Genomic DNA, 14,849 nt, shown 5'->3' with positions numbered 1-14,849 from the left:
CATAATGGTCAGTGTCTTTTCCCTAACCAGCCATCTCTCCAGCCCCCAAAGCAACTTCCTTAGGTTATTTGCCACTTTTTAGAGTTGCCTGCATCGAACGTATTCTTCACTCCTATAAACTGACAGGCTGGACACACTTTCCAAAATATTTTCTCATAAAAATCTCTCATTGTGAAGAGCTGATGGGTACCCTGGACGTTTAGAACCAAGTGTGCTTTTTTTATACTATCTGATGAACAACTAAAGACTTCTGACCACATTTCCTCTGGAGAAAAGCCTTGACACGCTCGCTCAAAGTAACAATGACTTGGATGTTAGGGAAGGTATTTCTAAATCAAATAAGGTGCTCCCGATATTCGCAGCACTGATGTAAATTGAATATAAAAGTGGTTCTTCTTTGGGTCAAACAGATGGGTGACAGATCTGGTTGTCCCTCCTGCAGGCAGAATGCCTTTCATAAGCTGAACTTGAAATTCTTGCAGTCCTAGCAGCTGTAGTTAGACGTGGTTGTTGTTTTGATATAGGATTTCATGTCGTCTAAGCTGTCCTACCAATTAGACTATCCCAAGACAACCCTGAAGTTTGGGTCCCCTGCCCTACCTCCCAAGTGCTGGGCTTACAGGCAGGCACCACCATATCTAGTTGAGAGGCATGGGACCCAGGGCTTCACATCTGCTGGGCAAGCAGTGTACCAACCGAGGCATACCTCTGCTCCTCCTCATCTTACCATAGTTAATTTATGCAAGTTCTTTTCTACTTTGCATACTCCAGTCCCTATGCAGAAGGTTCTGGATGCTGAGAATATGTTCAGAGTAGTCTTTGGCTCTCCAGCTATAGGAATTGGTGCTGGCAGTTACTCTGTGTGTGTCCTAGGTTGCCCTCTGGAGGCAGAGGGACCGCTGGCTTTCAGATCATAATTTGCATGCTTGTGCAAGCAAGGCTTCCGAAAGATTGATTTTCAATTTACTCTGGGGCATGATGACTCAGAGGCCCTGCTTTAATGCCTACCTATTACAGTACTGGTGGCCTCTGAGCGTCTCTTCAGCCTCTCCTGATGTCACACATCCGTCACACATACAAGAGTCAAGGATCCGTGTGAGAATGTGAATCACCAGTTAAATCCTTCCTGTTTCCTCTGTTTAATTTTTTTTATTTTGGTGCTTTATTTGTGTGTGGTATTTGGAGGATCTGTATATGTGATTGGATGTGTGTGCACGCATGTGTTTATTTGGTAGGCATGCACATATGTGTGCATGTGTGCATCAGAGTTTAATGTCAAATGTCTCTCAGTCACTCTGCACCATACTTTTTGAGACAGAGTCTGTCTCCAGATCAGAAGCTCTCAGGTTAGACTAGACCGATTGACCAGTGAGCTTTAAGGATCTGCCGGTCTCTGGCCTGATGGCACATTTCAAACTTGTCAATTTGCCGGTGGCTTTTTTTATGTGCTGTGGATCCAGTCTCAGGTCCTGCTGTTTGCCCATCTCCCCAGCCCTGACCTGTTTTATGTTGAAACCTGTGTTACTCAGTGTTTTGTTATCAGGATACAAAATTTTTTTTCCTTAGTTTCTTGCAAGGATGGGTTGGCCATTCAAAAAATAAAGGGGAAAAAACCCCAAGGTAATGAAGGTAAAAAACCAAACGGAATTTTAATAGAAAGGTTAGGTGCACTCCACTCAGTTTCAGTGTTTGGAGGATGGCAATAAATAGCTTTGGTCCCCTTTCCTTAGGATGTTTTAATGAGTCTCGCTAAAGCTGTTGCCAACGCTGCTGCCATGTTAGTACTCAAGGCGAAGAATGTGGCCCAGGTGGCTGAAGACACCGTCCTCCAGAACAGGGTGATCGCCGCAGCCACCCAGTGTGCCCTCTCCACCTCGCAGCTTGTGGCGTGTGCTAAGGTAAGCCAGCTGGCATGGCAGCCCTCCCTACGGGGCCACACGCTCTCACCTGCCGCCAGTCTAAGTAGCCTGGGCGCTACTGCAGCTTGCTTCAGATCTCTTCTTTGGGGACACGAACGGATTTTTGTTTTGGCTGATGGTTGCTTGGGTATTGGGTTCTCATTGTTGTGGTTTTTTTTAGGGTTTTGGGGGAGGGGGGGTTGCAAGGAGGTAGGGGTGGAAACAAGGTCTTAGTGTGTATCTTGGTTCTCCTGGAACTATTGGGAGGCCAGGCTGGCCTTGAGCTCAGAGAAATCTGTCTGCTTCTTTCTTCCAAGTCCTGGAATCAGCGTTGTGCACCAGCATCATCAGCCAGACACGACAGGACCTTAGTAGAAGCACTCTAACTCTGCTTTGATTGTTGGCTCATCTATTGTTAGATACAAATTGTCATGTGCCCCTCCCTCTGGGCCTCTCAGTGCATCTTATTTCCAGAGCATAAAAGAGGTTTTCCCTGCTTTTAATCCCAGCCCAGCACTCTGGAGGCAGAGGCAAGCAGATCTCTGTGAGTTTGAAGCCAGCCTGGTCCACACATCGAGTTCCGTGACAGAGAAACTCTGTCTTGAGGGGGAAATAGTGAAAAGCAAAATAGAAAGAAGCTTTGCAATTCATTGTACAACGTTGTAAAGGGGTTCGTACTGAACCCACAGCTTCTTGGGGAGACCCAGTCATCCTGACACCGTGAGTGCTCCAGGGTGTGTTTATTGTGTCAGAATCACCTGGTTGGCTTTCCCAGCAGCCCCGAGCATTGTGCAGCATTAGCCTTCATTTACTGATGAGAAACCTGTGTTTCAGTGTTAGGTGCTTTTATTCATGAAAGTAAGCAGCAGGATTGGGGTTATGACTTAGACCTGTCTGATCCCCGGTGCCCTTCCAGTCCATCATACATGTGTGCTTCTCTGGATGAGGGGCTTCTGCTTCTGGGCCTTCCAGCTCCAGCTTTGTAGATCTGTGGTTAAGGGCAGGCATTCCCCATCTATCCCACCCCAACCCACCCACCTCCCACCTTCCCTGAGAGGATTTACAACACCCAGAGGCATCCTTAGCCATCCTCCTGCTGGTCCTAGAGTCCACAGGTAACTGACAGACTTTCCCTAGTCTTTAAGGAAACACAGGCAGCATTTTTAGCCTCTGGAAAATATGTGCAATTCTTTTAGATAGTCAGCTGTCTTACCTCAGCCTAGAAGATTCACTTAGGGTACCCTAAGAGGGAAAGCATATCATTAGTAGATATCAGGACATTGTCCTTACGTAAGTACTAGGCAATGAGGACTGCCGTGCATGACTAATTAGCAGGATTTCTCAAATCACAATGAAAGTTTAAGAGTGTAGAGGTTAACCCATTGGATGAGTTGGGTCCCTTGTGTGTGTGATACGTGGGGGACAAAGGGACCTGAGGGAGATGCCAGACACCATGGGGCACCAGGAACATCGACTGCAGTGAGCCTTTCTGTGTCTTTCCAGGTGGTGAGCCCCACGATCAGCTCCCCCGTGTGCCAGGAGCAGCTGATCGAAGCTGGGAAGCTGGTGGACCGCTCTGTGGAAAACTGTGTCCGTGCCTGCCAGGCGGCCACCGGTGACAGTGAGCTCCTGAAGCAGGTCAGCGCGGCGGCCAGCGTGGTCAGCCAGGCCCTGCACGACCTCCTGCAGCACGTGCGGCAGTTCGCCAGCCGGGGCGAGCCCATCGGCCGCTATGACCAGGCCACCGACACCATCATGTGTGTCACTGAGAGCATCTTCAGTTCCATGGGGGATGCTGGTGAGGCACTGGCTTGGGAGGGGAGGGGTTGGATGGTTTGGGTGTTCCTCATGGTGACGGTCACTTTCTAGGTGACCTCTGGAGCAAGGAACAAGAGGAGCAGTGCATCTTCCTTAATCTAAAACGTCCTCCCCATGGCACAGAGAAAGATCCAGGAGTCCCAACATTTCTTCCAGGGGCACAATTAAGAACTTCATCAGAATTTCATTATTGAATTCATAATTTAATAAGCTCCTTCATCCCATATACAGGGTGTGGTCAGTAAAGTCCGAGCAGCCACCAAAGGAAACAGGAGCAAAGCTTGGGATGAAGACATTTATGTCAAGGTCACTAGAACCCCCAAGGTCACTGTAGAGAACCAGGAGGGACGGTAGACAGCAGATGGGATTGAAGGACGGGGCCAAACCACTGCCCTTGAGGCATTTCTTGGGGAGACATAGGGTGGGACGTTTTAAGATACCGTGATATACTCAGGCTGCAAATTGAAACTATGTATGCAGCTTGCCTCTCCAGTTTGTTGAAAAGTAAATTCTGAATTCATCCTGCCACTATGCCCCCCTAACCCCTGGAACTGACCGATTTATTCTATGCTGATCTGTGGTAAAATGGCTGCCATAGTGGACAGGTTAGCCTACCGTCACCTCATGGTTTCTCTCATTTATCCGAACATCCCTACCTTCCAAAGGTTGTGTGTAGAGGGGCAGATGGAGGCCCTAGCACAGTGTACATAAATATAATTGTGTTCTTCATATGGATTTTTCCATGTCCACCTCTACATCTAATGTTTCATGACAGTACGGAATTCCATTTTGGAGGCATCATCGTAGCTGAACCGATTATGTTTTTCTCAGGGTTAGGGCTCAGACCCAGGCTGCATGCTAGGCAAGCACTCCACTGCCGAGCTTAGCCTCCAGCCCTTTGACTGATTATCTGTTAATAGATATTTCTTTTGCCAGTTTGTTTTGGTTTTACAAAAATGTTGCTGCATAGAGCCTGCTTGAAAATGCGTCTTCCTTTGCTTTTATCTGGCTGGCAATGCCTGTCTCTGGGATTTCCCAGCCAACCGATACGTGGATTTTGAAGTTTAAACTTCTTAATGAAATTTCTCTCCAAAGAGGGTTTACAACCCTACCAGCTACCTTTTTTTTTTAAGATTTACTCATTTATTATATGTAAGTACACTGTAGCTGTCTTCAGACACACCAGAAGAGGGCATCGGATCTCTTTACAGATGGTTGTAAGCCACCATGTGGTTGCTGGGAATTGAACTCAGGACCTCTGGAAGAGCAGTTGGGTGCTCTTAACCGCTGAGCCATCTCTCCAGCCCCCTACCAGCTACCTTTAAGAAGTCTGCTTTGCCAGTGTAGAACTGTACTGTATAAAAACTTCTGGGTGGTGGTCCTTTCATTTGGCTACTTCTGAAGACAGACTCTCCTCTGTAGTCAGGGCCAGCCTTGGCCTTGTGATACACTGTGCTGGCCAGTGATGTCCAGGGATCCCAGATGTGTGCCACAGACCTGGCAAGTGCTTGATAGTTGTTGGGAAAATTACCTTGTGTTCTTTTATATGCTTCTTAATTTACTAACAAACCTAGAGTGCTGTATACAATTGGATTTTCTGCTAATCTTCTTTTGACTTATTTTCCATAAACTATTCTATTTTAGAATAGTTCTAAACTTTCCTTAAAAGTTGCAGGGGTAGCAGAGTCCTATCTCTCTTCTTCCTCCTGTTTCTTCTGTAACTCGTGGCACATTTGTCAGACCATTCAAGGGCGTATTTCTGTTAGCCATTCATAGTATTTGAATTTCGTCAATTTGCCCAGTGTGTGTGTGTGTGTCTGTCTGTCTGTCTGTCTCTCTCTCTCTCTCTCTCTCTCTCTCTCTCTCTCTCTCTCTCTTTCTTTCTTTCTTTCTTTCTTTCTCTCTTTCTTTCTGTCCCACAATGACATTGAAGTCACCACACTGATTTTAGCACATGCCTGTATGTATAAAAGCTTGTCTCCCTTCAAGAACACCTTTGGGAGAGGAACCAGTCCTTTCCCTGGGATGGTTTAATTTGTAATGTTATGCCTTAATGGCCCTCCCACTTCCTGAAGAAAGTTGAAAAAGACTTTCATAAAATCACGTGCACAGCAAGGACAAGCAGTAATGGACCTGGGATGTAGCTCAGTTTGGTAAACTGCCTGGCTGGTGTGCAAAAAGGCCTTGGGCTCAGCTTCTAGCACCTCATAAACCAGGCATAGTGGAGTGAGCCTATAATTCCAGCCCTAAGGAGGTAGAGGGAAGAAAATTAGTTAATCCAAGCTATCCTTGGCTACATAGAGAGTTAGAGGTTGACCTGAGACACAGGAAAAAGCCTATTTTAAACAAAATAACAGTAGGAAATAAAAACAAAACAAAGCCCTCCTGACCTTTGAGGTTGTGCTCAGTGAGAATGATGACTAAAAAAGCCTACACTTACTGTCCTGTCCTCTAGGTGAGATGGTGCGCCAAGCCCGGGTGCTGGCCCAGGCCACATCAGATCTCGTCAATGCCATGAGGTCAGATGCGGAGGCTGAGATTGACATGGAGAATTCCAAGAAGCTCCTGGCAGCCGCAAAGCTCTTGGCCGACTCCACCGCCCGCATGGTGGAAGCTGCAAAGGTAGGGCATTGGTCTTTTGGCCTGAAATGTAAACACTGTCCAGTGTTAGTGTTTGAAACTTACCTTCAAAAGTGAAGGATGGAGTTCGGATTTCTCCTGGTTGAAAACTCGAATATCGGAGGAGTTGCTGAGCACGAGAAAGAGGTGCTGACTTAGTGTGAACAGCAGAGCAGAGCCTCTAACACCAGCATCATGGATTCTCTCATGACTGCGTTAGTTACCTAACGAAGGAGGGGGGATTTATTTGGGCTTGCACTTTGAGGGCACAGTTGAGGGCACAGTCCTTCATGGTGGTAGAGCAGAAGCTGATCATATTGCTTCCCTAGTCAGGGAGCAGAGAAGTCGATGCTGGCGCTCAGCTGCCTTTCCATTTTTAATTTAGTCTAGCACCCAGCCTGTAGAGTGGGGTTGCCCACACTTAAGGGTGCCTTCCCACCTCACTTATCTCAGTCTAGACACTGCTTCACAGGCGTGCCCAAAGATGTGTGTCCATGGTGATTCTAAATCCCACCGTGGACAGTCAAAATTACCCACCATATTTTGTCGCAAGGGGATGGAAGAGTACATTCTCCCAATATTAACCGGCTGTTCCTGACTTTACAATCCTGTGTATCTAAGGAAAACTGATAAGATGCTAAGGACAGGTTCAGCTGAAGTACCAGGGTTCTAGGGCTGTGGACCTGTGAAGTGTTGACAGCTGTGTGGGTGCCATATTCTTCTGCCAGCCAAGGGCACGAGCCTCTGTATTTGAATACAGTTGAGTACCAGCTGTTTGTCTCAGACAGGATTTCTTTTCATGGCCTTCAGCAAACTTTTTGTAGACCCCGCCCCTGGTCTCCCTGCCCCCTCCCATCATGCTCCATCCAAGGGCTTCTTTTCCCAATGGAACCATTTCTTTCTGTATTTACTGTTGCCTTGGAATGTTCCAACAGTGATGTGAAGACACGAGCCATCAGGGCGTCTGTCGTACCAGCTACGATAAACTCATCCTTGAGAGTTTTTCGCACATGTTTTTCTTGTATCTGATGGGGAGAGATCTCTCGGAGCCTCTTTTTTCAAATCAGAATTTTAATTGACTCACAATAGCATTCTGTTTTAATTGACTGTCACCCTCCCGTCCATCGCTCTGAGCACTCACTGTTCAAGCTACTTCACAGGAAAGAGCTAGTTGTCTCAGCCATGGCTCCTCTTCCAGGCCACAGAGCATTCGCGCTCACTCCCCTCCCTTCCTGAGGCTTCCCACTGTCGTCCAACCTTTGTCTGTCTGTCTGTCCTCTCCCTCCCTCCATCCATCTCTGGAAGAGACCATTCTGTTTTTTTCTACAATGAGAATTACTTTTTTTTTGTATTGTCCTTTTAATGTCTGATAGAATAGTAACGCAACTCAGCAAAAAGGGAGGGGTTTTGTTTTGTTTCGGTTTGGGGTTGTTTTGGTTTTTTTTTTTTTTTTTTGTTACTTTTTGCTGCTGCTGTTAAGAAAATGGTACTCACACAATTGCTCATCCTCCTGGAAGAAAATTGTCAGGGCACTTCATCTTTCAAGATTTGTAAAACTCAACTCCAGACTAGAATAAAATATGTTTCTTTTCACTCAGATTTTTAGCTGATACATAAATAAAAAGCATACTTCCTCATGTGGCACATTAGGATAATGCCTCAAATGTCTTTAAAGCCTTTGAAATTGCAACTGCAACTGTAGATACCCAGTGTGACTTACAGTGTCATCTCTTACAAGACCTGCAGGCTTGAGCTTTAGTATGAGGATAGTATGTACAGGGCTGGGACACGCTACTCGGGAGGCGGAGGCAGCCAGCACATTGGCACGGCCTGGTAGTACACGGCTGTTATCCTAGCCTGTGGCGTTCCACATTCGGCACTATTAGGGAGAAGTAAGCTTAGAGGTGTGCCGTTGGCCATCGCAGCCTACTGTCCCCGGGTCACGTGGAGTGTCTGTTCCTACCTTTGCAGGGGGCTGCAGCCAACCCGGAGAACGAAGACCAGCAGCAAAGGCTGAGAGAAGCTGCCGAGGGTCTCCGGGTAGCAACCAACGCCGCTGCCCAGAACGCTATTAAGAAAAAAATCGTCAACCGGCTGGAGGTCAGGAAACGCGCTAGCATTTAGAGTGTCACTTGTGATCGCTAAGAGTTACCTGAGGGGAGAAAGTCAAGTCACCAAAGCAATACCTATACGAAGAATGCCAGATCAAAGTCAGGGATGTTGGATAGTTTGGTCACATTAACAGAATCCACACAATTTGGAAGGTCACTTCAGTTCAGGGCTGCCAAAGGCTTTGGGTTCAGAGGTCAACCTTGAACAATAGAATGCAGTGTTTTTGCAGGAGGATTGGGGGTCTTTTTTTCTTGGCGTCAAAGGATGTTCAGCAGGACCAGTCAAGCTAAGTTCCCATTCTGTTGGAGGCAGCGAGGTTTGTGGCTTCCTGTTAATTTCAGACTAGAGCTTGGGAGCAGGGCGGGACCGAGAAGGGAGGCAGGATGAACGTGTTCGTCATTTCTTCTCAGACCATGTATTCCAGTTAAGAGTTGAAGATAATAGGTGCAAACGGCATAAGAAAAACACTTCTTTACCTGGATGTTTATAGGAGACCCGCCAGCTAACATGTGGAGGGATGAAGGCCAACTTACCTGACTGTCTACTGAGCAGTCCCTTTATTGGCTGCCCACTGAGCTGGGGAAGAAAATCAGTCTCATTAGTAGAAGGAGACAAAATATCGAACTGGATTAATTACTCCAGGGGGATGTGTCACATGAGCTAAGGCTTCTGGGTACTATGAGAGGGGAGGAACGGGCACCTCCATCGATGCTGACGTAAAGAGCAGACTGTGCTTCATGGGGGACATTTTCTCTCCCTAGAACATTAAGACCCTCCTGCTTACCAGTGCCTTCTCAGTGCTGCAACCGTCTCTTGTCTTTTAAATTTCCATTCACTCTTTGGTAACTTCATACATAAATGTATTTAGATCGTATCCACACTCCAACTCCCGGACCACTTCTCTATATCCCCTTCCTAACTTCACGCTGCTGGCAGCTGCTGGGCACCTCCCCTTCCTCCTCCTTTTCCTCCCCTTTCTCCTCCTCTTCCTCCTACTCCTCTACCTCCTCTTCCTTCTCCTCCTTCATCTAATGATAATAATTTGTTGAGTCAAAATCGTGCTGCAACCCGTGCTTGAGTGCAGGCTCTATCCAGGGAGCGTAGGCACCCTACAGTGATCTACACAGAGAGGAAAACGGACTCTCCTTTCCCCATGGGCCATCCACTGCCCACACCTCCTTATCTAGATGTGGGACCTTCCAAGCCTCTTCTGTGTCATGTTGGAGAACTGACTGACTTGATTATTTGAATGGCTTGGGGAACATTGGAGTGGGAAGATCAAAGAGCCAGGGGTCGAAGGGGCTCGCTGTGAAATAATGTCTTCTGGATATGACGAGGCCATTGCGCTCACTCATAACACCTGTGGTGACCAGAATGAGACCAGCAAAAGGTCACTCCCATCTTTTACAAAAAGCAGGCAGCAAGGAAGACAACAAAGGGTGACAAGGTTGAGATCCTCGGTGGCTCGGAAGAGACAGTATCTGCTCCTGAAGGGAAAAGGCGTGGTATATGAGTTCTCAAGGACCGTCTTGGACTGACCTGTGTCACTATCCTCTGCAGGTTGCAGCCAAGCAGGCTGCAGCTGCTGCCACACAGACCATTGCAGCCTCCCAGAATGCAGCCATCTCCAACAAGAACCCCTCGGCCCAGCAGCAACTGGTGCAGAGCTGCAAGGTAAGCTCCCTGTGCGCTGAAGGCCAGGTCTGCAACAGATCACTAACATTAGACCACCACATGCCCCAGTAATTCATTTAAGACAGGTCCTCCGGGCTCGTAATCTAGTTTGCAGTGGCTCTGTATTCCAGGTGTATACGTGTCTGGTTTTTGTCCATTAAGTGGAGGGCCTGCATTTGGAAGCAGTGTCTTTTTTCCAACATCATCTTTCCTTTATCTACATCTTTTTTAAGAGACAGAATTGAATAAGGAGAACCGATGAGGTCATCTTCGAGCTTTGAAATGGAAATGAATACTTGGCTTCCCAGAGCGCTTTCCTGTCTGGGAGACTGGTCGTGTCCAGTCTCCATGCTACTGCAGGTTGCTTTCCTGCTTTCTCTGCATCTGAGGTCTGCTTTGTTCTGTCTGCCTTCTGTGGCCTCCTGTTGGGTCTTTCTGTTACTTGTGTCAAAGCAAGTTTACTGCAAACATTCCCTCTTCCTACCAAGAGGGTTGACTCTCCTGGGACACTTTTAATGTCCTAGGACATAAAATCCTTTTGCAGAGTCACCTCCTGCACGTGATGGGACATCTTGCTGGAGTCTCCTGACAGTGTTAGCAGTGGAGGCTGGTGACAGGCATGTCTGATTGTGCCAGTGTTCTGACGGTTAACCTGTTCTGACTTTCCTCCAAATCTCTGAAAAGGATTGAGTCAACTGAGGGAAGCTGCCTCTTCAGCAGTGGCTGTGTTTCTGAGGGGAATCCAGTTGTTCACAAATTGGCTGTGCAACCAGGAGAGAATTGTCTAGAGCTCTCTGTTCCTGATTCTGGTTTTCCCAAGGTCCCCTCTCATACTTGCCTGTGTCTGTGATGCACAGCGGTCTGTGGTCCTTTGCGCTTAGGTTTTGTGGAAGGAGAAGAGCTTGCTGAGAGTGAGGCCTCTGCTCAGACAGTATAGGTCTTTCCCTTCCTCAGGGACTGCAAGCTGCTCATACCCAGGGACCTGTTGCAGAATCAGCCAGCTTTCCCTCCCTCTTTGCCAAAGAGACTGAAGGTATCAGATCTCAGAGCATCCCTGCCAGGAAATGAGAGAGAATCTAAATGACAGGCTCAAGTTGAGAGGGAACATGGACCAGGTTCCTGGAGTCAGCATTGGAAAGAGCCTGTGCACGTTTCCATTGGCATCCTTTAAAGTAGTTTTACACTCTGGCTGGGGTGGGCACAGGGCTAAGGTGCACTGGGCAGCTTCACCAGAGCTGATGCTCCAGCCTCTGAAGCCTGCTCCATCAGAGGGAATTAGGAAGAGCACAAGCAGGTGGCTGGTTCCTAAGGCTCCTCTGAAGGTGACTGTCATAGAGCAGTCCTGCTTTGCTAAACGTGACCCCTCTCTCCTGTATACTGGGTTGTCTTATTTGAGCAATGCTAAGAACTGGTTGGAATAGAGAAACAAGAGCAATGACCACGTGTGAGGTAAGGCCCAGGATCCATACCTGCCAAGTCAGGGGCCTGAGCACTTAAACGTGCTGGCTCTTGATCCTCTCCTGTCCTCATTCTGGTCCTGCAGCCATCTGACTCAGTTTATCTACGTGTGTGTGTGTGTGTGTGTGTGTGTGTGTGTGTGTGTGTGTGTGTGTGTGTGTGTGTGTGATGTTTCACCTTCAGTCCCCTTGGCCTGGAGCTGTGAGTTTTGACTAGGGAAGTTCTTTCAAAGCTTTGTTCTAGGGGACAGTTGCCTAACAGTAGACCGAGCCCTTCAGGACTGTTGTTAGAGTAGAAGCAGCAGAGAGAAGAGGGTTCCTATGCTGTTGAATCCAACTTCTGATCCTAGTGTCCCTGGGAATGGGTCACCACAGACAATCATCACTTTGGTTCATTTCCCCGCCCCTTTGCTCAGTTCCTGTTTTGTGGCTCTTTGCAGGCGGTGGCTGATCACATCCCTCAGCTAGTGCAGGGGGTGAGGGGGAGCCAAGCTCAAGCAGAAGACCTCAGCGCCCAGCTGGCCCTCATCATCTCCAGTCAGAACTTCCTGCAGGTAACTGGAACCCAGCACCCATGGTCACTTGCAGAACCCCCAGCTGGCGGAGTCTGCCCTCTGTCCTTAAAGGACAGAGCATACCTGTGCAGATCCCACAGCCTCCGCTAAGTGTTTGTCTAAGCAGCCGCCAGGCACTCTGTCCATTGCGGGTGAGGGAGACGACACTGGCCAAGCAAAGTGCTAGTGATCAAGGCAAGCAATGACAATAGGTTAGTTTTCCAAGCGCTGCCTGCTCATCCACTGTGCAGAGATAAATCATGGATGTCTTTGTCTACTTTCTTGTGTTCTGTTAGACACAGAGAGGTACACTAACTGGTTTGTTCAGTAGATATATAATCTCGAACTTAAAATTATCCTATCCTTCATTGAGAATTTCCCACGGTGTAATTTGATCACATTTACCTCAGCTCCTCAGCGTTTCCTGTTCCAGAACCACCCTTACTCACCCCTCTACCCCGACTCAGAGTCTGTGTTTTTCTGAGTCTAATAACCCATTGACTCTAGTTCATGTGGTATATATGCTTCTGAGAGCATGCTCCAGAGAGGGGCAATCCTACCACAAGCCACACCTTAAAGAAAACTGACTCTCTACTAATTGCCAGTTGTTCCTCAGTTAAGGATGTGGGTTCATGAACCCCTTTCCACTCTACAATAGAATGCTAACTGGCTTGATATTGTGCCCGTCTTGTGCAGGCAACCATGACAAATGTGAGTGTTACAGTCCTATTATGTCCAAAAGGCAGTTTTATTCCAAACCTCTCAAGTCTAACTCTTAAAATCTTTCCTTTTTTTATGTCTGAAAATAGACATTTTTAACAATATATTCTAGTTATGGCGTATAATGTTTTGAATTGCATTTGTTCATATAAACCCTTTGGGGATCAAACCTATCAGGAGAAGCAATAGCCCTACCTATCAGGAGAACCTACCACTGAGCTGCCCCCTGCCCTCCTTCGTAGCATGGGCATTTGTGTTTCAGAACTCGTGCCATGGGGCTCTACTCTTCCTTTAACCATCCCTTCATTAGATGTGCTGGTGTTTGATTTGGGGCTATCGAGAGTATCCTGTAATGTGACCCTCTGCAGGTGCACAGTCTTTATCCCCAGCTTGAGTTATTTACTCGGGTGAATTCCTAGAAATAGGGTGGCCAACAAGTTACTTTTTCTTTGTCACACTGAGATTTAGGGTTTAGAAAGAAGGTCTTCCTCTTTTCCTTAGTAATCCTGGAGCTGACTCTGTGTTTAGTCTGTACCTGGGGAGACCATAGAGAGTTAGAATTGAACATGGAAGGTGTTTCTCAGTCCACTGAACTGATTTGCTTATATGTTCTCTCTTTCTCTCCCTCCTTCCCTCCTACGTTTTCCTCCTCTCTTCTCCTCTTCTCTTCTCTTCTCTTCTCTTCTCTTCTCTTCTCTTTCTCTTCCTCTCCCTCTCCCTCTCCCTCTCCCTCTCCCTCTCCCTCTCCCTCTCCCTCTCCCTCTCCCTCTCCCTCTCCCTCTCCCTCTCCCTCTCCCTCTCCCTCTCATCTTTTCTTCTTTTCTCCTGTTCTTTTACCTGTTACTGTAGATACTTACATCTTTATTTTAAAAAAAAAATCAACAAATCAAAAAATGTGTATGTCTAAGCCAAGCATGGTGGCATAGGCCTTTAATCCTAGAACTTGGGAAGCAGAGACATGTAGATTTCTAAGTTCAAGGACACTCTAGCCCACACAGGACAGCCAGGGATACACAGAGAGACCAGGCCTTGGGAGGGACTGGAAAAGTGGGAAAAAATGTCTGTGTATATTTATATATATTTACGTTCATATTTATAAATACATAGAATGTGAGCAAGAACTATTAAAAATAGACATATATAGTATCTACTGTGTGTACACACACACACACACACACACACACACACACACACACACACACAATCACTAAGCTAACCCAGCCCAAGCATGCATCTTGAACTTCCCTCATGAATATTTTAGAATTGCCCTTCCAGGAGGGTGAGCAATGTAAATTACAGTTCACAGTATGTGGAGCACACTTTTTAATACATCTTTTATAAGACAGAGTTTATAAGATGGAGTTAAGAGCTTTTTAAAAAGCATGTTAGCTTGTTTCTTTAAATTTTATTTCGTTGGATTTCATGTCCTTTGTTTTCAAATGTTAAGCATTTCTCATGTGCTTCTGTATTTTGTTCTTAGGGGCTGGCAACATGAAATTATTCAAGTTTTCAATACTTACGTTAGGCTCTCATACTGATTCTCATTAATTCTTTAAATACTAAAGCAGTACTTTTATCCTTAATATTTATGATCTGGCACTTAAGTCATTACAATTTTTCTGAGACCCACTTATAGCATACATTTTTAAAGCCCTAAAAGCTGGTATGCTTTGGAGCCAGAAAAGCTACTTCTAAAATTTTACACACTAAGAATTATTGAGATTTAGCTAGTTCCTTGCCATTTTTTTTTTCGACATTGGCATTGACAAGGAAGTGGATGCATCCCAGCAGTGGGAGACTGAGAAACATCTATGGGACTCAGAACATTGTACACCTAAAAACCAGGCAGAACTGGGTATTGTAAAACAACAGCCTGTTCTTGAAGATGCGTCTGCGTGTGCACAGGCCTTCTGCATGGGGAGCATGTTTTGGTTTGTGAAAAAGTAAGACCATCTTATTCACCCTTATTTTTATGGGCTGTTAGGTGTATTTAAAAG

At 46.6% G+C, this 14,849-nt stretch overlaps 1 protein-coding gene across 10 annotated transcripts in view; it reads left to right on the top strand.

Annotated features, from left to right (window-relative positions):
• The window catches only part of Tln2 (talin 2), a 420,559-nt gene that overhangs the window by 291,203 nt on the left and 114,507 nt on the right, over positions 1-14,849 (top strand). For all 10 annotated transcript variants that reach the window (NM_001419941.1, XM_087562128.1, XM_087562134.1 and 7 more), the window contains 6 exon segments: positions 1,731-1,898; positions 3,402-3,696; positions 6,172-6,338; positions 8,307-8,435; positions 10,008-10,121; positions 12,019-12,132. In NM_001419941.1, the coding sequence (NP_001406870.1) occupies positions 1,731-1,898; positions 3,402-3,696; positions 6,172-6,338; positions 8,307-8,435; positions 10,008-10,121; positions 12,019-12,132 (987 nt within the window).

Source organism: Rattus norvegicus, chromosome 8 (assembly GCF_021556685.1).
Source record: "Rattus norvegicus strain SHRSP/BbbUtx chromosome 8, alternate assembly SHRSP_T2T, whole genome shotgun sequence".
NCBI lineage: Eukaryota > Metazoa > Chordata > Mammalia > Rodentia > Muridae > Rattus > Rattus norvegicus.
This window is presented reverse-complemented; position numbering and strand designations above follow the sequence as displayed.